General features: G+C 44.8%; 2 protein-coding genes across 4 annotated transcripts in view; one reads left to right on the forward strand and one right to left on the reverse strand.

The window, feature by feature from the left end:
• Positions 1–2,179, forward strand: part of Ctnnb1 (catenin beta 1) — a 35,276-nt gene extending 33,097 nt beyond the window's left edge. Inside the window, exons 15-16 of one of the 3 annotated variants that reach the window (XM_026401585.2) lie at positions 862–1,082; positions 1,386–2,179. In XM_026401585.2, coding sequence (XP_026257370.1) covers positions 862–1,070 — 209 coding nt within the window. In that variant the 3' untranslated portion in view covers positions 1,071–1,082; positions 1,386–2,179. Of the gene's footprint in view, positions 1–861 lie in introns of all 3 variants that reach the window. The other 2 variants (XM_026401586.2, XM_026401584.2) reach the window with 2 other exon arrangements.
• A 3,532-nt stretch (positions 2,180–5,711) lies between these two features.
• Ulk4 (unc-51 like kinase 4) overlaps positions 5,712–23,172 on the reverse strand; it is a 539,981-nt gene continuing 522,520 nt past the window's right edge. Inside the window, 2 exon segments of the mRNA XM_077795670.1 lie at positions 5,712–5,814; positions 8,518–8,603. Coding sequence (XP_077651796.1) covers positions 5,736–5,814; positions 8,518–8,603 — 165 coding nt within the window. The 3' untranslated portion in view covers positions 5,712–5,735.

The following is a 23,172-nucleotide window of genomic DNA, read 5'->3' on the forward strand; positions in this document are numbered from 1 at the left end:
GGAAAGTAGTGGCTGCAATTAAAGGCAGTTCTTAAATTCCAGAGTCAGCAGTAGTATTTTTTTAATTGAGCATAGGGAATTTTGAACCACACACACTGAGCGTGCAGCAGGATCACACCACCAAATACACGTCACTTCTGGGTTTGTGCTGTGTAGGATGTTCCAGTTGCCTGGCTTTTTATTCTTTTTGGTCAGAGAATCCATAATACCTTTGTCTGCAAATCTATAAGCTCAGATGGGGGGGTATGTGTGTGTCAGTACTTATGTAGTTAGTTTTGAAAAGCTAATTTGAATCTGGATAATGAAGATGAAGCATAGAGTAGACTAATAACTCTTAACCTTCTTAAATTCATAATCTCATCTAGTTTTACCTAATCCCTAAACTCTGAAACTCATAGCCTTCTTACCATGACAGATCAATGTCAACCCTTTTTAAGGTGTCATTGGAAAGAGTGTCTTGAGTTTTGTTTTTTGTAGGTATAACCAAAACTTCACCCCATCACACTGCCTTGTTATTATTTCCCTAATCAATGCCTAAGAGGCCACACAGTGGATTGCCGTTTTTTTCCTCGGGCACCTTAAGTCTCTTCCAGGGTAAAAGCAGAGTGTTCAAGAGTTTGTGGATGGTATGACTGAAACCGCTGGTGTGCTTCTAGTGAAACACATGGCTTATGTGGTCTCACGGGTGGCCTGGCTCTTGAGGCCTACAGTGAGTCACTGCTTGGCTCAAGAAAGCTAGAGGTTCAAGAGGTTGGAAAGGACTGTTTTCTGACAAGTTTGCTACTAAACTGTGGCTGCCCTAACCTCAATGTCAACCTGTGTGTTTCCTCTCCCATTTTGTTGCCACCCCAAATTTTCTAGATCCCAGCTATCGCTCTTTTCACTCTGGTGGATACGGCCAGGATGCCTTGGGTATGGACCCCATGATGGAGCATGAGATGGGTGGCCATCACCCTGGTGCTGACTATCCAGTTGATGGGCTGCCAGATCTGGGACATGCCCAGGACCTCATGGATGGGCTGCCTCCAGGTGACAGCAATCAGCTGGCCTGGTTTGATACTGACCTGTAAATCATCCTTTAGGTAAGAAGTTTAAAAAAGCCAGTTTGGGTAAAATACTTTTACTCTGCCTACAGAACTTCAGAAAAGACTTGGTTGGTAGGGTGGGAGTGGTTTAGGCCTATTTGTAAATCTGCCACAAAGATATATACTTTGAAAGGAGATGTCTTGGAACATTTGGATGTTCTCAGATTTCTGGTTGTTATGTGATCATGTGTGGAAGTTATTAACTTTAATGTTTTTTGCCACAGCTTTTGCAACTTAATACTCAAATGAGTAATATTTGCTGTTTTAAACATTAATAGCAGCCTTTCTCTCTTTATACAGCTGTATTGTCTGAACTTGCATTGTGATTGGCCTGTAGAGTTGCTGAGAGGGCTCGAGGGGTGGGCTGGTATCTCAGAAAGTGCCTGACACACTAACCAAGCTGAGTTTCCTATGGGAACAATTGAAGTAAACTTTTTGTTCTGGTCCTTTTTGGTCGAGGAGTAACAATACAAATGGATTTTGGGAGTGACTCAAGAAGTGAAGAATGCACAAGAATGGATCACAAGATGGAATTTATCAAACCCTAGCCTTGCTTGTTAAAAAAATTTTTTTTAAAAAAAATATCTGTAATGGTACTGACTATGCTTGCTTTGAAGTAGCTCTTTAATTTTCTTTTTTTTCTTTTTTTTTTTTTTGCAGTAACTGTTAGTTTTTTTTTTTTAAGTCTCTTGTAGTGTTATGTTATAGTGAATACTGCTACAGCAATTTCTAATTTTTAAGAATTGAGTAATGGTGTAGAACACTAATTCATAATCACTCTAATTGTAATCTGAAGAAAGTGTAACATTGTGTAGCCTTTTTTGTATAAAATAGACAAATAGAAATGGTCCAATTAGTTTCCTTTTTAATATGCTTAAAATAAGCAGGTGGATCTATTTCATGTTTTTGATCAAAAACTTTATTTGGGATATGTATGGGTAGGGTAAATCAGTAAGAGGTGTTATTTGGAACCTTGTTTTGGACAGTTTACCAGTTGCCTTTTATCCCAAAGTTGTTGTAACCTGCTGTGATACAATGCTTCAAGAGAAAATACGGTTATAAAAATGGTTCAGAATTAAACTTTTAATTCATTCGATTGTGTCACTTTTTTTCCTTGACATTAAGTGTTACAGGAGTCTTAAGTTTACCCAGACTACCTTCATCCCGAGCAAAATTCACATAGTGAAAGTAATAATTTTAAGTTGTAATGAGAAGACCTTACCTCTGCATAGGATTATTTGCCAAGTTTCTTTAGTACTTGGCCCTGGGTTTAAAATGCCCACCTACTCCCCACCCCCAGTGTATTTCAGCCTAAAACATTGTGATTGATTCTGGGCTTTTTGAGAGAAGAGTGATTCTAACTAAAGAGCTAGTACTCCTTCACCCTAGCCTCTTGGTGTAGTTATGGGTCTAATCTTGCTCAGGTAATCAAAGGCCTCCCCAGTTCAAAGGTATCTGGGTACCTTGTCTTTGAGCTACACTAAGCTAAAAGAAGTAGAGAAAGCTGAAAGCCAAATAATCACCCTTTTTTAGATGGTGTTTCATTTCTTTAAGGTAACAAGTACTTTTTAAAAGTATACGAATTTGAACTTCAAGCACCTTTACCCAAGTGTGACTCAGAGAAGGGAATTTCTTCAGCTCCACTTTGAACTGATAATTAAGCATGTTTAAGTGTCGATGTCTATCTATCTGAACATAATCAGAGAGCCCAAACAGGTCTTCTTCCACACGGTCTGACAGGGTTCATTGCTCAGGACAGACTTGTAAAGACTTGTGTTTTTAGTCTTTTAAAGTGAAACTGTTTCATGCGTAAGGAAACCTGTTGGTTTACTATGTTTAAAACATAGTATCTGACAAACATGCATTGAGATCAACTTCATCTAGGGAAGACTTTTTGTAAATATTTCTTTTATAAAAACAAAATGTTATTGGGGTTGAAAGAGGGTGCCTGATGCATGACAGAATCAGCCAGTACTGATAGGTTGGTTAACACTAAGAACTGTGTTAGGGGACTGAGTTAAATATATTGACATAGGTGCAGTAAAATAGGATGAAGGACAATCTAGAGTTTACATGTCAATATTAATAGTATTTATGTAGACTGTGTTTAGACTGTTAAGATGTGGAACACCTATAAAATAGGTTAAAGGATTTATAAGCTAGACAACATCTTAGAACTTTTGCAGTTCCATTTAAAATACTCTGATCAGCAGGGTATTCTGGAAATGTACTTAGAAGCACTAAGGGCAGTTAATCACCAAAACATTTATGAAGAAAGAGAGGAAGGCTTGTTCTAGTAGCTGTCAAGCCTAACTTTATAAAGAGGTAGTTAGCACTGTTGTTGGCACAGCACCAGAAATGTGATAGGATGTAGGCACTCAGAGAAACTTTGGAAGTAGCATAGGTCAGCGAGGAAAACTTTCATAAAGCTGCAGAACTAACTATTAGATGGCCAAAAAAATACCCATTACCACAAAATATCAGGGTTTTAAATAAAGGTAGTACCAATACAGGTTTGGGTTTTGCCTCAAAACTCCAGGATGTCTGTGGAGCATGATGTGACACCCCATGTTGCAAGCCCATGTGTCCTGGTGTCTTTGTTCACACAAAACACATTCTATATAGTAAAAGAGCCACAGTTTCACACAATATGGGTGTGGGTACATTACAAGATCTCTTTCATACAATACTGAACAAAAGCAATTTACCAATGCATGCTATAGAACTTAATTTTTTAAAAGGGGGAAGGGAACAAGCTATTTAAGGAAAGAATTCATAGATGGTAAAACTAAAAAATTATGAAGTGCTTAGATGACTACAAAACCCAGAATGGTCCTTAACCTGGGGACGGGGAGGTGCCATAGGCTCTTTCCTGTAAATTGAAATGGTGGGACTTGGGGAGGGCAGGGAATAAAGCCAGCAATGTTGAGCTCTGGCCAGGAGTGGTCCACTGGACAAAATGGTTTTGAAATACCAAAAACTTCCCTGTTTTGTGTGCAACATCGAAGATTACTCCCTGCTTAAATAGAAGGGGGGAAAGAGTCTTCCACTGCTCCAAAATACTTTTGAGAAGACTCCACACCCTGAACCTTAGGGCTGTTCCCCCAGGAACAAATATAAAAGGAGGGGTGGGGGTGTTATAGTTACAAGGAGACCTGTATCTGCAGGCAGAGCCCCTGAAGCTGATCCAGGCCTCTGGCTGCTCTGCTAACTACCCCGTACTCTGGCAAGATCCCATACTCTGACAGATCTAATCAGGCCTGAACCATAGGCATCTCACACAGCAGGGCTTAAATCTTGAGGCCTTCTCACCATGGACATGAAGTGGACTATGAGAGGGCAAAGGAAACTGTGGGACATAGAATATACTGAGTCACATAGCAAGCTCTGAATACCTACTGATGGACACAAGGGTTACAGAGTCACAGTCTTGAATTCAACCAAGCTGCGGGGCCTTGTGGGCAAGTAAAACAGCACCCCCCCCCCCTCCCGAGTGTTTTCTCATCTATGAAATGAAGCTAAGGCGGCCTGCTGTGCAGGCTGTACTAGGGATTGAATAAGGTGATGAACATCATTTTTTAGATGGGGAAAATGAGGCCTCAAGAGAGGCCAAGGGATGGCCTCAACTTGTTGAAGCTGTCCAAGACCCAACCCGACCTTCCAGATTCAAGAGTAAGCCTTCCCCAGGACAGCAGTCCTGCATCCTTTCACAGTGCACACCAAATAACTGCACTTGACTTGCAGGAAAATAAAAAACCTCCCTGTTTTGTGTACAACACTGAAGATTACTCCCTGCTTAAATAAAAAGGGGAAAGAAGAACCTTCCATTGCTCTGAAACACTTCTGGGAAGACTCCACACCCTGAACCCTAGGGCAGTTCCCCCGAGGAACAAATAAAGGGGTGGAGGTGTGCTGGGAAAATAGGGAGACCCATGTCTGTTCTCTGGACCCAACAGACAAGACAAAGCCCCTGAAGCTGATCCAGGTAGAATATGAGGCAGAAGCTAGAAAGCTTTCCAGGATAAGGTGGGTAGGTGGTAATAGTAAGGGAAAACGATCTTGATGCCATCATCCCGTTGAGTTGGGCATACTGTCTAGGAAGGCAGCATTCCTGAGCCTTTTGCATTCCTGTAGGTAAACTCAACCTATCTGTACTGGTTAGTAAATCTTGCCCAGTCCTCCCCAGGACTACTGAAATCAGTTTGTCCCTGGAACAAAAAAGTCCTGACAGGTAAAGTGGGAGGAAGACAAGGGGCTGAAACTACCTTCCAGAGGCGTGCTCTGGAGTTGCAGTTGGGAAAAAGATCAAAGATCTTTCCCATAGAGAAGCAGACCCAGAACTGTTTCTGACCCTGCTTTAGCAGCACAGCCAGGGCCTACTTTAATGGAAGCCTACTCAGGCCACACAGAGAGAATTCTTGATCATGGCTAGCAAACCTGGGCTTCCCAGCTGCATCCTACAAGAGCCAACGAGTCCATTCTGAACCAGTTGTCTAGGGCCCAGAGTTAGTGAGAGAACTTCAGTCCCAGGTTCTGGGTTCAGCTGACTTTTATTGGGTCCAGGCCCAGCTGTGGCTGGTGATGCAGCAAATGTCTGGGAGAGGACCTTACCCACACAGCCAAGGCTTGGTGTTGCAGAGTGGGCCTGCGCTAGGTGCCTTCCTGCTTCATGCCCACGGCTTGGAGGATTTCCAGGGCCAAGGAAGCCACCACACTGTCAACAGATAAACTGTGAGAAAGACCAAAGTAGACAAGACTTAATAGGCATGTGTGGGGTGAAAGGCCTTGATCAAAGGGGTTGTCCTTTTCATTTAAGCATTAAGTGGGACAGCAGCTTCCTAGAGCTCTGTACATGACCTCTCTGGAAAGCAGAAATAAGAACCCCTGCTCCGGAGCTGTGAGGTGAGAATCCTGCTGCTCAGCTCTGGTGGGGCTCAGATCTGGCCATGCTGGTGTCCTTAAGTTAGGCCCTGACTCACACATCATCTTGGCTTCTTCTGCCAGGAGCACTGCTACTGCACTATAAGGACCTGACAGCAGCCAGACTGCTGAGCCTGCACCCTCAGGGGACCTTCCCAGCTCCTTCCTGGAGCAGACTTGTGGGTCTTAGAGCCACTCTGCATCCTCACTGGCCTGTCCTGCTCCATTTTGCCAGTTCCTGGCCAATCAGCCAGGAGCTTCGGGTTTCGTGCACTCAGAGGTGTAGATGCTCAATTAAAAACTTATAAAGTGGAAACTTGGTCACCCCAGCACATTGTTTGGGACACTTGTGAACCTATGATTTAGCAACTGTTAGCAAAGAAAAGAATGACATTCACATAGCACTGACCCTTGAAGTGTAAAATTAGCTCATGGCATACTCTTGACAGCACAGAAATAGAGCTGTTACCACATAAACGGTTGGGTGGGGGTGCCACATGAAAGACGGGTGGCAGTGGGATGGGGCTGCAACCAGGACATGGTGCCATGAATTCCTGCTCTGTGCATCAAAGGCCCCGGGGAACAGCGGGAATGCTTTTGAACTCTGGCCTGCTCCTGGCTGAGCCCAGGCTGGTCTGGTGGGGCCAGACTGCCACCCGGCCTGCCAGAGCAGCATCAGAACTGAGAGAACTACCACCTACTCTGGCTGGGCCATCTGAGCCAAGTCCAAAGAAGGCGAGGTCTACCTGGTGTTGATGTTTGGTTGCTAGAGTGATGTGTGTGGGTGCAGGAGAGGCCACCACCTGTGGAGCGCTAAGCCTTATTTGGACAATTTAAACCACATTTGGGTCTAGCTCCCCTGTATTGGTTTAGTACAATGTGTTAGCTTTGGCTTAAGGGCAGGCAGAGGGCCCCGCTAGGTGAGGAGCCCCACAAAGGTTGACATGGGAGAGCTGGGGCTGGGACTCTCAGGGGCTATCTCTCAAACTCCACTCCTCAATGGCTCCCCTCACCCCCAGTGCCCTGCTTGGGGTGACTACACCACGACTCTGCAGAAGGCCAGGATCCATGGATACCCACAAACCAGCACAGCAGGCCTGCAGCCCAGCCCCAGAAGTCCATCCACATCTGACACCACAGGGGCCCAGCAAGGTGGGAAGGGACCTTTCACCTCCAGGCCAGCCTCTCCTAACCTCACTGGAAAAGCTGGAGAAAAACCACTGATCTGTTTTCGGCAGAGGAGGAAAAGGGGGTGGGGCAGGCCAAGAAGTGGTGTCCTCCTCCCCACAATCCAGCATTCAACGGGACAGGCGGGCTGCCACAGAGCCACTGTGTAGACTCGTCTCAACAACACGGTGGCCATGTATTAACTCAAATTAGTACCAACCCGAAACACGAGCAGGGAGTTCACAGAACCCTGCGGTTCAGAAAACAGAAACCACAGGAAATGCCTGGCGCCGCGATGCACGATGCATGTCACATACTGAATGAGGGTCAGGCATTCCTTAGGGCGTGGGTCCTCCCCAGGGTGGGGAGAGCAGCTGGGATCAGGAGACTGGCCTGTTCAACCTCTGGCCACCTCCCTCAGCTCTGGGGGCAGTGGCCACAGGGAGGAAGGCTGCATTCACCACCCTCGACCCCGGCCTCGCTGAGGCACTGACTTCAGAGTGAGGCCAGTTGCACGCCACCAGCTGATAAGGGATGGGTGCTAGACCACAGTGAATGTGGGCACCCCTCCCGTGCCACCCCCTGCAAGTTCAGTGGGGGCAGCTGTATGTTACTGTAGGATGGTCCTCCAGTGACTCGTTCTCATGGCCAAGTGACAGCGTTACCCTGGGCTGAGATGCCAGTACCTGCCCTCAGTGTGTCACATGCTCCTGGGGGACAGACCTACCCCTGGCCTAACAGGGACCTTACTTCTAGGATGTTCTAGACACACGGACTGTCCAGCTGAGGCACAGGAGGCTGGCCTAACCCCACACTCAGCTTCTGCGCGTGGACTGCTCTGTTTGTGTGTTCCCAATCTGCCCCCCCCCCGCCCCCGCAAGAGTCAGCTGATCCTCGCTGTGAAGCAGGCTGAGCGGCCAGTTCTGCCCCAGGCCTGCTGGGCCTGCAGGTCAGCCACAAGGTACTGATGACAATGCCTCTGGCTGAGGTGCCATGGGGGCATGTGTACGAGGCCAGCAGGCACTGCCTCTCATCAGGCTCACTGAATCTGCACCTGGTTACCGCCCACCCAACCTCCTGGCATGTGGTGGGGATACCGCCATTCTGCAGGGCTTAGGCCTTCTTTCCCCATGTTGATCCCTGCTCCCCTCTTCCTTCCACTACAGTGAAGCTTCCCAGCAGGTAGAGGGCACAGAGCTCCTCCCCACTGAAGTGTCTCAGTGGCAAGGACAGGCTTGGTGGGAGGTGTTGGTTCCTGATATAGGAAGAAACGAGGGAAGAGGGGTGGTGGAGAGCATCTGCCAACCCTGTGCAGGCTGCTCGACTCCTTCTGGGCCCCACGTACCTATCACCTGGAGCCAGTTGCTCCAGAGCCTGCAGAAGGCTGCCAGCATTCTTGAGGCTTTCTAGGTGCTTCTCATTGGAGGTGATCTGCAAGGGAGGTGAGGAGAAGAGAGTAACCAACTGGTCCATCCCGACTCGCCCTCATGGATGGGCACCCTGAGTGTCAGCCCACGTGGTGATGAGGCTGCCTGTGGCACTGGAGAGTGGGCCTCCAGGCAGTCTTCAGCCCCCCCAAACCCCGGAGCCCAGAGTGCTACTGACCGTGAGGATATAGGCAGGAAAATGTAACCCTGGGGTGGGCACAAGGGAGTCCACTGGGGCTGGAGTTGACCAGTTCAGGGTGGGTACCTGTGGGTTCCTCCCTGTGGGTCCCTCAGGATGGTTTGTGGTCTGGAAGCCTGAACATTCCAGTTAAAGCAAAACCCCACTGTCAGTGCTGGGACCCAGCAGGCCAGCTACTAATTGGAGATCTGCCCTTGGGGCTCTGAGCCTAACATGATCCCTTTCATGTGGACACAAGGATCATACTTCTGAGTGCCTGGGGATCTCAGGAGCTGAGAGAGGAGGAAACAACCAGACCCCAGGAAGTGTGCCCAACTCATCGCCAGTCCTGGGAACAGCTCACTTGGCATTCCTGACTCGGCTACACCCACCTGTGGGGGTCACAAACTCTCAGGGCTGGAAGGGGCTTGGATGGGAACTGACCCAGCCTCGGCACCCACAGACCTCAATTCAGCCCCTACATGAAACAAGTCCACCTCCTGTGAGGCCGAGACAGAAGCTTTAGGGTGGAACCTTTAATTCTACTATTAGACTTGATCCTTTGTTTTGAATTTTGTTACTGGGGAGTGAACCCAGGGACACTTTACCACTGAGCTGTGTCCCCAGGCCTTTTCATTTATTTATGTTGCACCTTTTAAAATACTTTTCAACTTCTAAGTTGTCGAGGGTCTCACTAAATTGCTGAGATTGGTCTCAACTTGCAATCTTACCGCCTCAGTGTCCCCATTTGTTGGGATTACAGGTGTGTACCACCACACCCGCAAGACTTGCTCCTCTTAATTCAGTCTTTGATTGTTAGCTTAATATTGTTATGATAAACACTGTGTGGCACTTTCCGTTTCAGAGGGCTCTGCAGTTTCCAAATGTTCTCATTTAACCTTCCCAGCAGCCTCACCTTGCAAGGTGAGTACATGCCATGTTTTCTAGGTAATCAGGTCACGGAGGCCTAGCGAACTTCAGGGCCCACTACAAGAATGCACATGCACTTGATCCTCTCCCCATGAAGCTGGCCCTGGCTGGCCTCAGCTGACCTCACTGCCCAAGTGTTCTGTGTCTCTCCACTTGATCACAGCCACCTAGGCTGGATTAGCATCTCCCTTGTTCTCAAGAAGGTCACGGGGTAATTAAGCCTTAACATGGACCCTAAACTCCATGTGAGTGAATTTGCACCTCCCCCAAGATCCTTTCCTACTTCGTGAGTGTGCCAGAGACCAGCTCCCAGTTCAACTGGCATCAGCTGTGATTTCTGCAAATATTTGCATCTTAAAAGAACTGCATGTAAATTTGTTATCAAATCTACACTCAACTTGGTGAGCTCAGAAGACTGCTGTTTGAGAATGTCATCTGGAGTTTCAGAAGTCTGAGGTAAGCACAAACCTATATTGAAGGTGCACTGCACATCAGAGCTCTGTGTAGATTCCCACCTGACTTCTCAGACTGCCTCAGACAGCTCAGCTGAGCTACACCTAGGCTCCTGGACCCAGCCAGGCCTGCCATGGGGATGTGTGCAGAGGCCACACTCCAAGGAAGTCACCCTACAATTTTCAAAGAAATAAGAGAACTTTTACCTACAAGGTTGGTTAGAAGGTGCCAATCGAAAACTACGGTGAGAAGCATGCAATCCAAGGAAGAGACCAAAAGAGCATCATATGCAGTGTCATAAACGTAAGGCATTAACAGAGCCCCAAGCACTAAACCATGTGATCTGACCATGCAGCTGAACTCTACAGTTAGACATCAACTCCTGTCCTGTGTACAAAAAGTACATTAGAAAATAAAATCTTTAAATTATATCAATCAGGTTCCACTTCTGCGTAAGACAGAGAAAACACATGCCACCCTGTCTGTCCCTCTGAATGCAACTATCAAACCTAGGGAGAATGCACAGGCCAGCTATTTGAAAATGCCAGAAGGTCAACAGCAATAGGCCAATTTGGGGAGAACCCTGAGTTCAAAGCACCTGCCTGGTGGAGAGTTTATCACTTGTCTCCAGTGCAGGCCAGCCCAGCCTCAGCAAACCCACAGCCCAGAGGGGAGGCAAGAGTGGGCAGACACCGATCCAGGGAAAACCCAGCTGGAAGAGTGGAAAGGGAACTCCCCAGAGCTCCTAGAGTAGACGAACCCCCACACCTTGCTCCTCTTCCTCCATTGTGGTTACCCTAGGACCTGGGCAAATCTACGGGGGCTGCAGTGGCAGCAATAGCAACCAGCAACAGGAATCTGTAGTCAGAACTCCTCCTCTCTGCTCTTCCAGTGTTAGTAACAGATATGGTGCAATTGTGGAAAGGGGAGGCTTCTCCCCAGACAGAAAATGGGAGACCCAGGAAACCAGAAAGTACTGGGGAGATTCCTGAGGAAGAGCTTAGGAATGCAACCCAGTACTACTGTGTATGGAATCCCTGGGCTCATCCACAGCCTAGTCCTAAATGCAGACCCAAGACTTGGAGAACTGACCTAACAGATATATCTGTCCACATCCCAGACTGACCCCTGGGGAAGGGACATACTAGATAGAGGCACACAACACTGTAAATCCTGTGAGACATTCAAAATGGCAGTTCCAACCTGCAGCTGAAACTAGCCAGCATAATTGCTTGCTTAAACAAAAATATCAATATTCTCAATAGGGTTTCAACAAGAGAGAGCCTTATACTGCAATATTTAAAATGACTGGGATAGGGCTTAATGGTAGAGCACTTGCCTAGCATGCTCAAGGTCCTGAGTTTGATAACCAGCATTGTAAAAAACAAAAACGGAGGAGGAGGGGGAGGGGGGAGGAGAAGAAGAAACACACACACAATGACCAGGGTAAAATTCAAAATTAACTGGCATTTGAATAACCACGAACATCTCAGTCACATAAGGCAATCAATTCAACACAGTAAACACAATAACAGATGTTAGAATTATCTGATGAAGACTTTAAATTGTTATAAAAATACAAACAAGCACTGGTACTCTTAAAAGAAGCATTAGAGGAGAATGTATCAGTGAGAATATAGAAGGTGCAAAAATAAGCCAAATGGATATTTGAGAACTAAACTGGGCCTTGGAAAGCCTCACTAGACTGACTGAATGGTAACATGGAGATCAGAGTCAGGGAACTTGAAGATGGATGAATAGAAATCACCCAATCTGAGCAACACGGAGAAAAGATATTGTAGCCACAGATGAATAGCCTGTCACGAACTTGTGGGGCAATGACAAAAGTTTGTACCACTGGAGCTACAGAATGAGAAGACCGAGAATGAATGGATGAAAAAAAATATCTGAATAAACCATAGCAAAAACTATTCCTAGTGATCAAAGAATGTTGAGTAAATCACTAACAAGAAAAATCCAAAGAAGTCAGGATTAAAACTTGTCATAAACAAAATTGTTGAAGACAAAGAATCTTGAAAGCAGACAGAAAAACCAAGATGCATGAATTCAAGGGTAACAATGATTTGAATTACTATAGATTTCTCATGAGAAACCATCAAGACCAAAAGAAAGTAAGTGGAGCATCTTTAACATGCTAAAATAAATGCATTATCAAACTGTAATTCTGTATATAGAAAATATGACTCGGGAATGATCTATCATTCAGGAATGTTGGTGAAATAAAGACTTTTTTAGATGAACAGAGCTGCTCTAAAATAAAGGAAGTTCCTCAGAGAAAAATATAAGGAAAGGAACCTCAGGATGAAGGAAGAGCAATAGAAATGGTAAATTAACAAAATGTTCTCTTTGCCTTTCATGATAGAATAGCAAGAATTATGAGATTTTCAGTGTATGTACATGTAGCATAGAAGACAACTGGAAGCCAGGTGTGGTGGCACACACCTGTCATCCCAGTGGCTCAGGAGGCTGAAGCAGGAGGATCACAAGTTCAAAGCCAGACTCAGCAAAAGTGAGGCACTAAGCAACTCAGCAAGACCCCGTTTCTAAATAAAATACAACACAGGGCTGGGGATGTGGCTCAGTGGTTGAGTGCCCCCGAGTTCAATCCCCAGTACAAAAAAGAAGACAATCGGAACATGAAGCAGGGAGGACAAAGAAACCAACGATGTGGCCAGGTTGCATATTCCAACTCAAGTGGTGAAATATTATCTTAAAAACACTGAGAAAAGCATTCTATAATCCAAAGAGCAAACACTAAAAAAAAAAAAAACTATACAAAAAGACAGTTAAAAAAAAGTAGATAAAAAAAACATAATACTAAAAATACTCAAGTAGCTTTATAAAAGCAGAAAAAAAAAAAAAAAACCAGAGAAAGTAGGGAAATGAAAACACTGGAAACAAACATGTAAGAATTATATTAAATGAAAATGATCTACCAGTCAGAATGGCAGCTATCAAGAATACAACCAACAACAAATGTTGGCGAGGATGTGGGGGGAAAGGCACACTCACACATTGCTGGTGGGACTGCAAATTGGTGCAGCCAATCTGGAAAGCAGTATGGAGATTCCTTGGGAAACTAGGACTGGAATCACCATTTGACCCAGTTATCCCTCTCCTGGATCTATAACCAAAGGACTTAAAGCAAATTCTGGCATATTTCAATGCTATAAATCCAACAGAATATATCACAATCTCTAATGATAACAAGTATAAGATGCGGATGAAAGAAAAACCAAATAAATGAAAATACTGTGTTCAAAAATTGGAAGGCTCCATACAATAGATATTAATTCTCACAAAGTATGGTTTAATGAAATTCTTATCAAAATACCATTAGGAATTTTTGTAGATATAGAATAACCAATTCTAAAATTTGTATTGAAAGGCCAAGACCTAGAATAGCTTTAACAATTTTGAAAAATCAGAATAAAGTTTGAGGAGTGTACTACCCAATTTTAAGATTTACTATATGGTTATAGTAACCATGACAGTGTGGAATTGGCAGGGGGACAGACATAGAGATCTATGGAAGAGAATAAACCAGAAATAGAATCATACAAATATTGTTAAAATTTTAAGAAAGGTGCAAAGGTAATTCAATGAGGGAAAAATAGTCTTGGGAGCAAATGATGCTAGAACAAAGAGAAGCTTATCTGCAACAGCATGAACTAGACACACTTTTATACCTCCTAAAAATGTAATGCAAAATAGATCTAAATGCAAAATATAAAACCATAAAACTTCTAGAAGAAAATACAGGAGAAAAATCTATGTGAAATCAAGTTTGTCAATGAATTTCTAAACTCAGAAACATGATCCCTAAAAGAAAAAAAATTAACAAATTGGACTTAACAATATTAAAAACATTCATCTTTGAAATACTGTTGAGAATGAAAAGATAAGCCATAGACTGTGAGAACATATTTGCAAATCCCACAGCTTAATAAAGAGCTTGTATTCAGAATATATAAGGAACTTTTAAAAAAAATTCAACATAAATAGGAGAACTACCAAACCAACTTCTTAAAGGGGCAGAAATTCCGCATACACAACTCACCAAAGATGACACATGGGTGGCAAAAGAAAAATGTTCAACATCATTTGTCCTCAGGGAAATGCATATTAAAACTGTAATGAAATACCACTAATACTTAGTAGAATGGCCAAGATTCATAAAACTAACAACAAATGCTGGTGAGGATGCAAAATAACAAACGCTTACTCACTCACTGCTGGTGGGCATCCAAAATGGTACAGCACTTGGGAAGACAGTTTGGCAATTCCTTGTAAAAGTAAACACAGTCACCATGTGGCCTAGTGATTGCACTCTTAGGTATTTACTCAAGTGAAATGAAAACTTGGAGCCACACAAAAGCCTGTATATGCAGAAGTCCACAGCAGTTTTATTCATAATCACCTAAATGTGAAAGCAACTATGATGTTCTTCAACAGGGAAATGAAGAGCAAGGAAGTCATTATGTGTCACTTAGAACCCAAGCACACCTGTGCATTCTGACTTTTTTTCAAACGAGATTATCAGTAAGTTCAGGTAACTTTTGAAGAGAGTTTTAATTTGTCTTCCTAAATTATTTTGTTCCATGACTCCAAACCGTTTTCTATAGCCAAACTTGAAATATTAAAATTCCTAATTACTTTGAAATCAATGATCCTTAAACCGAATGGCTCCTTTCTTCCAGAATTTGGTCTCCTTTTAAACCACTGAAGGTTATGAAATATATGGGAACCAAGCTTCTTTTAGAAGCATTCCACTATATCTTAACAGACAAGGTGACTTTTAACATTCTATGTTCTCAGTACTTAATCTGCTCCAAAGTCATCCCACCTATTTCTCTTTTGAGCTTCCTAAACACACTGAGACCCAGAGAGAAATATTACCATTTTAAGTGAGGTAGAAGGGACATTTGTCCATTTTGATACTAAATTCATAACTAAGTGACCACTGCAGAAATTCTCATTCTTGTGATGACAGCAATCAAGAAATAATGCTGCAATGATTCTTTTTTTAAAATATCTTTATTTTACTTTTTTTTTTTTTTAATGTGATGCTGAGGATCGAACCCAGGGCCTCCCATGTGCTAGATGAGTGCTCTACCGCTGAGCCACAATCCCAGCCCCTGCATTGATTCTTTAGAAAACAAATGTAAAAGAGGACTGGCAAAGAGTGTCCACAAACTACCTTATTCCTGTAGTTACTATTTTCATTACTAGCACTCAGTTAATATACAAGCCAAGATAAGCAAACTCAGTTTTATTTTGCAATAACATACTATCACAGAGGTTGCTGAAGCTCCAAGTCCATGAGTGGTTTTCAATACTTCAACATGTCAAATGGTAGGCACCCATTGCCTGAAAACAAAGTCGTGCCTGTCTTACATTTCTCTACTTAATTATGAAGACGCACCCGCCAAGTCTGAAGTGCTAGTCCTTATCTAATGCTGCTGAGGCATCTGCCTGGTAGACGTATGAATAAAATCAATCAGAGTGAAGCAGGAATTATGTTAAATACATGAAGTTCACCTTGTAGACAGGTTTTGTTCAAAATAAGTGTCTTTGAGGGATAAATCCTAAGAACTGGCAATGTGAGTTTAGAATTAAAATCAACTTGGAAAGACAATCCCTCTATTTGTTTAGTTGAGGATGTTTGTGGGACTGTGTGTGTGTGTGTGTGTGTGTGTGTGTGTGTGTGTACATACAGGTTGAATATCTCCTATCTGCAAGATTTGGATCATAAGTGTTTAGGATTTCAGATTCTTTCCAGATTCTGGAATATTTGTATATACATGAGGAGATAATCTTGGGGTGGGAACATGAAAATTCTGAATGTGAAATAAATTTAGGTTTCATATACACCCTGTAATAATAATCTGAAGGTAATTTTATATAATATTGTTAGGAATTTTATGTGTGAATTAAGTTTCATGGTGTGGAATTTTCCACTTGTGGTATCATATAATTGCTCAAAAAATTGAAAATTTTGGAGCATTTCAGATTTTAAAATTTTAGTTTAGGGATGCTCAACCTAGGTACATGTGTATGTATGCACACACAGTGTAGTTACATAATACCAGATAACACACTTTGAGTAAATACACAGCTTTATTCAACTTTCTGCTGTGTTAATCAACCTGGTGCTGTGTTAATACAGCATTCATGCATCATTTGGTATATCCCAGACACTGAGAAGAGATGCTTGTATCCCTACCAGGCATACAAATCATAAGGTAGTGGATTTATGCACAACTCCCTGCAGTACAGAGTTTGGGTTGGCTCTTTTCTCAGTTTCAGCCTTCCCAAAGGCAAGCTAGCAGGAGGAGCCACCTTATGCCTTCTAATAGTGGCAGGACCCTGGCCAGCCCCTTCAGTTTGCAGGCAAGGCTATGAGAGCAGAAAGGACAATAGCTTGCCCCAAGCACAGTGGCCACTGAGGGACAAATCCAAGCCTGGATCCTGCACCCTTTTTCTAAGGCCTTCAAAAATGTGCAAGTCAGAATGTACTTCTGTTCCCTATCACCATGGCACATCATGAATTTATGCTTATAAATTATTCTCATGAAGCTCATAAAATGCTCCAGTGTGGGCTTCTGCATTTATAAGTGTTTTTTGGTGTGGAGAGGTTTGCGGCTGGCTGCGACTGAGTCAGACATGGGCAGGCCGTGGCACTTTGTTTATGAGTACGTAATAACATCTGTCTATGCCTCTAGTGATCCTGAAATGTGTGTGGCAAAACGAAGCCAAGTTAACTTTCTAATCATGAGTTCCTCCCAACAGGCCAGGCAACACTGACGGACTAGAAAAGAATCAGGGGGGTGAAGCTGACATCAGTGGGAGCAGCCCAGGTGCTCCGTGGTGCTTGTTATTACAGACACACACTTCACACAGGGGAGGATTATTTTAATTCTGTGGGCTTCAGATCTTATAAATACAAGTAAAAACAAGCAGGTAACTATGACAACTCTACTTCAGAGAGATTCGATTTCAAAAATAAACCTATGCATTCATTCCCTTTATATTGTTCCCTCAACATATGCTTTGCCCTCTCTTCAGCTGGGGTTTTCATGCTACTTCAAAGCCATTTCTCTGACATCTTCAGACATGCCGTCTTCTTGCCACCCGACACCGGGATGAAATCCGGAGAAGAATCTGGTCAGTGTGATAGAATCTGGCATTCCCTCTCCTACCTTCTACCTGATGTGGCAGTGTGCATTATGGGTCTTTCTAGAAACTTCTATAGCTGATGCCAACATCTCGTCTTTTGTATTCAGATCAGAGAAATGCCATTTTAACACATGCTGCTCTGCATCTGGGCCCATGTTCTCATCACATCCTCCATGGGATGCTGAGGTCACCTGAGACTGAATGGAGTGTTTTCATGCACAGTCTTCAGCTGCCTTGCCTCATCTGGGCCTTTCCTGGAGTCCGTTTAGAAACTTCATCTTCCTTAGCAAAAACAAATGAGGCCCCTAATGACCAGGGCTGGTAAGCAGGGAAATGATCTGGAAAAAATCTAGAGGTGTCTTCTCAGGGTTCCTGTCAGTGGATCCACTGATAATCAAGAAGTGTGGAGGTCCTGGTGGAGCCTATATTGGGGCAGCTCAAGGAAAGAGGTAGGCCTGCAAATTAGGCAGGCCTGATATTTAGCCCATACTACCATGAATGCAGGTTCCCTGATGGAAGACAAAGATATTGCAAAAAAAACACCCTGAACGGTATCTCAGCTTAAGCAGTGCCATCTTGGTGCCCAGGTAGACCATTTGGGAGGCATTCTTCCATTCTCTCACAAAGCACTTTAGCTTTAACTCACTAGGAGAGCTGCAAGCAGCATCAAGGCCCAGGGAAGTATTGGCATCTTCCTCAAGTTGAAGAAGGTTGGGATAGGAGAGAGAGAAAATGGCAGATCACATTTTATTCAAGAGCACCCATGAGTCTCCGTGTTGTATATTCCAAAAGAACTGGGACGAAGAGAGATGTGCCCTTTACTGCCGACCATTGTTGCTGATCCTCATCATTTCCAGCAGGAAAAGGAACCTTGGAGTCTCTCTCTCACATAGAACCAGAGGTTCCTGGTCCTGACTGATGGAGTCTGTGGGTCATATGCACCGTTCAGCAAACTATTCCTCATACAGAGACCAAGACTCATTTGGCAACTCCTCTCAGAGCTTGGCTACCAGAAGGCTTGGCACCTCTCTCCTTGGATAGTCTAGTCTGTCCTTGCTGGTGATGGGAAGTGAATTAATGTTTCACTGGGTAGCCACTGTGGGCCATTGTCTATACTTGGGGGCCCCTGCTAAATCAGAGGTCATGAAAATGACATACTGAGGATTTGAATGTTTTTCTTTTTCACCCCATTATGTGTATCTTCTTCACAACAACCCTATGAGGAAGGTCTTCTATGGTCTCTGTCAGAGGTAGGTGAAGGAGGTGGTCACTAGTGGAGCTGGACCCGGATCTGCTGACTCTCCTGCTGCCCACCCTGTGGCTGTACTGTGCTTTGCCTTCCCTCAGCCCAGTTACCATGCGGCCTTTGCCTCCACTCATTAGGGTCTGGCTGCAGCAGCAACCAACAGAGACAGGGCCAGTGTGTGGTGAAGGTGGAGCTGGCACCTTCTAAGAGTAGGGAAAAGGCTGACATTCCACTGTGGGGGGAGCCAGCCCCAGCTTCTGGGAGCCCAGGTCCCTGAGGAAACAACTTGGCCTGCAGAATTTAAGACATCAGCTTCTGGAGCTGGGTCAAAGTGGGGAGCAATGCTGTCTCCACAGACATTTCCAGATTTGGAAAAGAAGTGTTCAAAGGATGAATCTGAATGATCAAGTGGCACGGGAGAGCAGACATCAGTGAGAACACACTAGAGTTGAAAATTTTTCTTCTCTCTCTTGACCTTTTCCTCCTCCTCCTGGTGTCTGGATGCTTCTCAACCTTGCCCGACACCCCCATTCTCCTCTCCTGCCCACTCTTGTCTATACTTGGGGGCCCCTGCTAAATCAGAGGCCATGAAAATGACATACTGAGGATTTGAATGTTTTTCTTTTTCACCCCATAAGACATTATTATTTTCTAGAACAAAATTATCCATAGCTGCCTCCTCCTTCATTTGAGGCCAGCCAATTCTCTCAGCTCTCCACAGGGCAGTAAAAATGCCCTTATTGCTTAGAAACTGTTCATAATTACATCAGTTTCTAGCCATTAAATCTGGTAAGTTTAAAGTGCTGAATATAATATAGCTGGTCAGGGAAATCTTTTAGGGCTGATCCAACTAACTATCTACAACAGCCAGGTCCAAAATAAGTGAGGAAAAAACAGTTTTAATTGACAAAAAATCATAGTTGTGGACCTCTTGTGAATATGAGAATAAACTAGACTTGACCCAAAGAAAGTTCTAGTGAAATACAGGATCAGGACATACCATTTTTCCCAGGGAGACCTAAACCAAATGCTTAGAAAGAAAAGCATGAGAAAACAGATTTCCAAGGTAGTGGCCATGGGACATCAACCAAGGGATGTGGCTGAAACTGTTTCTCACAAGAGAAAATGCTTGGGGTTGGTAACCCTGGTGTGATTTGATAAGTGTGAGAACTTGAGTCCTGAAAAAAAGAGGAATCATGTGAGTTCTGCAAACTTGTCCCAAACACATCTTAGCCAGTCCTTAGAAATACTGCACAAGGCCAAACTGAGGTGTCTATTTGACAGTGGACTCACTAACTTTGTGTTGTGAGTGGCGTGGTGTGTGTGTGTGTGTGTGTGTGTGTGTGTGTGTGAGTGAGAGAGAGAGAGAGAGAGAGAGAGAGAGAGAGAGAGAGAGACTGACTGACTCACTCTGAGATGGAAAAGAAGTAGACTGGAGAAGTCGCCTAATGGTGCCCATCTCCAGCTTTTCTCTGAACTCTTCATTGGATAGAGCGGAGCAAAGTAGAGAAATGTCAGGTCAACAGGCTAAATAACTGCACCCCCCAAGCTTCCTTTTTACCTGTTTCCTTACATTACCGAGTGAAAACACTGTTGGCTACTAAACCACTCTGTGGTGATTCAGCCGATGCTCATAATATAAAGTAAAAACCATCAAATATAAAAACACACGTGGACTCTGACTGCAGGGATATGCAATGAGTATGGGTACCTCCCAAGTTAGGAGCCATGTATGTGACTCCCAATCCTTGCTTCTAAGGCCCTCTGTCTTATCAGAGGGAGGCAGAAAAGAAAATCAATCACACAGGAGAGGAGTACACTCAAAAACTCTTTTGGCAACTGCAAAGGGCCTATGCATATTAGAATAATTCTGAGGTTGAAAAGGCAGGGTGTATCAAGTGCCTATTGGGTGCTGGACTCCATTTAGATTCTGGGATGAGGCCTCATTGGTATCCAGTCAGAGCTTTCACTGTGAAAAGGACGGTTAAAAAGTAAAGAAGTAATTTGAGATGGCAGTAGGTATCCGTAGGTGGCAGAGCTGGGGACAGAATGATGAGGCAGAAGCAGCCATGAGAACACCTGGGGGATTTGTACTCCAAAGAGGGACCACAGGAGCCTGGGGGTGTGGAAGCAGGGACCGTAGGAGGGTGAGAGGCAAAGGGGGTGAGGCGCCACCTCCAGGAACCCAGCACCAGGTTCCCAGCACGCTGATCTCGGTCCTTCTCCCTGCCTCCACTCCCCAGTGAGGTGCAACCTGGACCTTCACCCTCCACGGCCAGAGGACACCCCAGTGGAGCTGTGAGCTGCAGGTGACAGATGAGGAGGCCAGTAAGTAGAGTGCTGCAGGCCCCTTAGTGTAGGGCTAAGTGTCCAAACAGTCCCTGGGCGGGGGCCAGGGAGTGAGAGAGAGAAGTCTGCATTCTTTTTTTTTTTTTTTTTTTTTTTGTGCTGGGGATGGACCCCAGGGCCTTGTGCATGAGAGGCCAGCACTCTACCAACTGAGCTATGTCCCCAGCCCTAAAGGTCTGCATTCTTCCTGACAGGAAGAGATTTCTATAAGAACTAAAGTAAACGCAAGCACTCTTCAGAGAAGAAGAGTCTACGAATGAGCACACAAAACTTACATTTGAAAACAGGCAACATGGGGTGGAGGGACGATCACCTACTTGACCATTTTTGGTCATCTTTTCAACAGAATTATTATATAAACATTTTAATTTTGGGGTAAGTGACCACTTTTTTAATACATGGCGAAATTGTCACCTAAATGAGTGAAGTCTTCAACCCCCTCCTGCAACACATGGTAACAGAGGAAAGTCAGTTGATTATGGCGGGCGTGAATTCTGCCCATACTGACATGCTCTATTGAACAAAAACATCTTTGCTGCAGTGAATTCACAATTAAGGAAGGGCGACTGAGGAGAAGACACAGACTTGGGACCCAGTGTGGGTCCTCAAGGCCCTCAGAGGAGCCAGAGTTCAAAAACCCTAAGGGCATCAAGTTGGGATTTGTAGTGTAGGACACAGGGCCCTAGTGTCAGAGGGACAGGAGGGCTCCAAGTGGTGAGGCCTGAAACTGGAGGCTGGGCCCTGAGCCTCCAGTCTGGAGGGGCTACTCCTGGGCCAGCTGGCACATCTTTAGCCACAGGTAGGCAGGCCACAGAGCGGCCAGCTTTGGGAATGAACAACATGTCCCTGGACTCAATGGCAGTCACCCTGACCTGGCACTCCCTCAACACGTGTCAGAATAAGGCTGAACACAGTTGGGCCCCAGAAGCAGGAGCTGGTGGAACCACTTGAGCTAGGAGTCCCCTCAGTCCTCCTTTGACCTTGCTCTGTCCTCCACACTTTACCTCATATGTACTTCTGTGACTTTCCAAGGGAACATGAGGGACCATTGAAATTCCCTCACATTAACCAAACTGGGAGGCATATAGAGAGCAGGAAGGAGAATTAAAATTAAAACACACTTTGGTTTACACGATTAAAGTTGTCAGGCGCCAATTAGTCAAAATTTAGGCCTGTACTGACGGCCGGACAGATGAAAACTCCCACGGTGGTTGATATTTTTGTCAAGGAACTTGATCAAATACTGCCAGACTCCATTTGGAAACGTTTAAATAACCACCATTTTTGAGAAAATGAAGAGCCCCTTTGAGAGATCTCACCCTGCCCTCCCTCGGGTGGGAGCAGAGAGGGCAATCTTGAAATTGCTAGATTTTCAGTTCAGACAGACAGGGCAGCTGCCAGCTGACCCCAAAGCATTCATTATGCAGGACTGGATAGTGACAGGTGTGTGTGTGTGTGTGTGTGTGTGTGTGTGTGTGTGTGTGTGTGTGGTGGCAGGGGCTTAAAAAACTCACAACGGAGTCTGCTGACCCACACTCTCTGCTCTGGGGAAAGTCTGATGGGCCACTAGGACCCAGCAAAATTTGTATGCATGGGAGACAACTTCCTGCCCAAGTGTCAGATTGACCTTGGGGTAAAATTAACTAAAGCAAGGTCTCAGAGGCTGCAGAGGACTACTTCAAAGAGCCCAAATATTTCTCTGTAAAAGTCTCTCGACAGGCAGCGTAGACTAACCTCCACAGGCCTCTTTGTCCTCATGGAGACCAGCAAGGACAGGGAAAGTGGGGAGAGTGGCTGGTGCTGGTGGCAGGGCAGGGTTGAGGATCCTGGACTGAGAGGAGTTGTGACTACATGTGTCAATCACTCATGTGACCTCCTGTGAAACCCCAGCACTTCTATAGAGACACCAAAGTTTTGGTCCCAGGTCTCCAGTGGGTAGAGCCAAAGCTTCAGAAAAGCCTCAGGCTGGCTGCAGATGGCTCTCACATCCTTGAGGAGCAGAAAGGACACATGAAGAGAGGCATCTCAGAGCCAAGGTCCCAGGTTCTGAGGCCCAGAGGGACTCCCTCCTGCGTGGTGAGCCACCACGGGGAGTTCCCAGGGACAGGCTGCTTGGTTTATCACTGTTTCTTCACATTGTTCCTAATGGCTCAGAGCACACGTTCCACCTCTCAGAAGCCTAAGAAGGTGACACCAGAAGAACTTCAGGTGCCTTTG

This window comes from Urocitellus parryii, chromosome 3, assembly GCF_045843805.1.
Source record: "Urocitellus parryii isolate mUroPar1 chromosome 3, mUroPar1.hap1, whole genome shotgun sequence".
Lineage (NCBI taxonomy): Eukaryota > Metazoa > Chordata > Mammalia > Rodentia > Sciuridae > Urocitellus > Urocitellus parryii.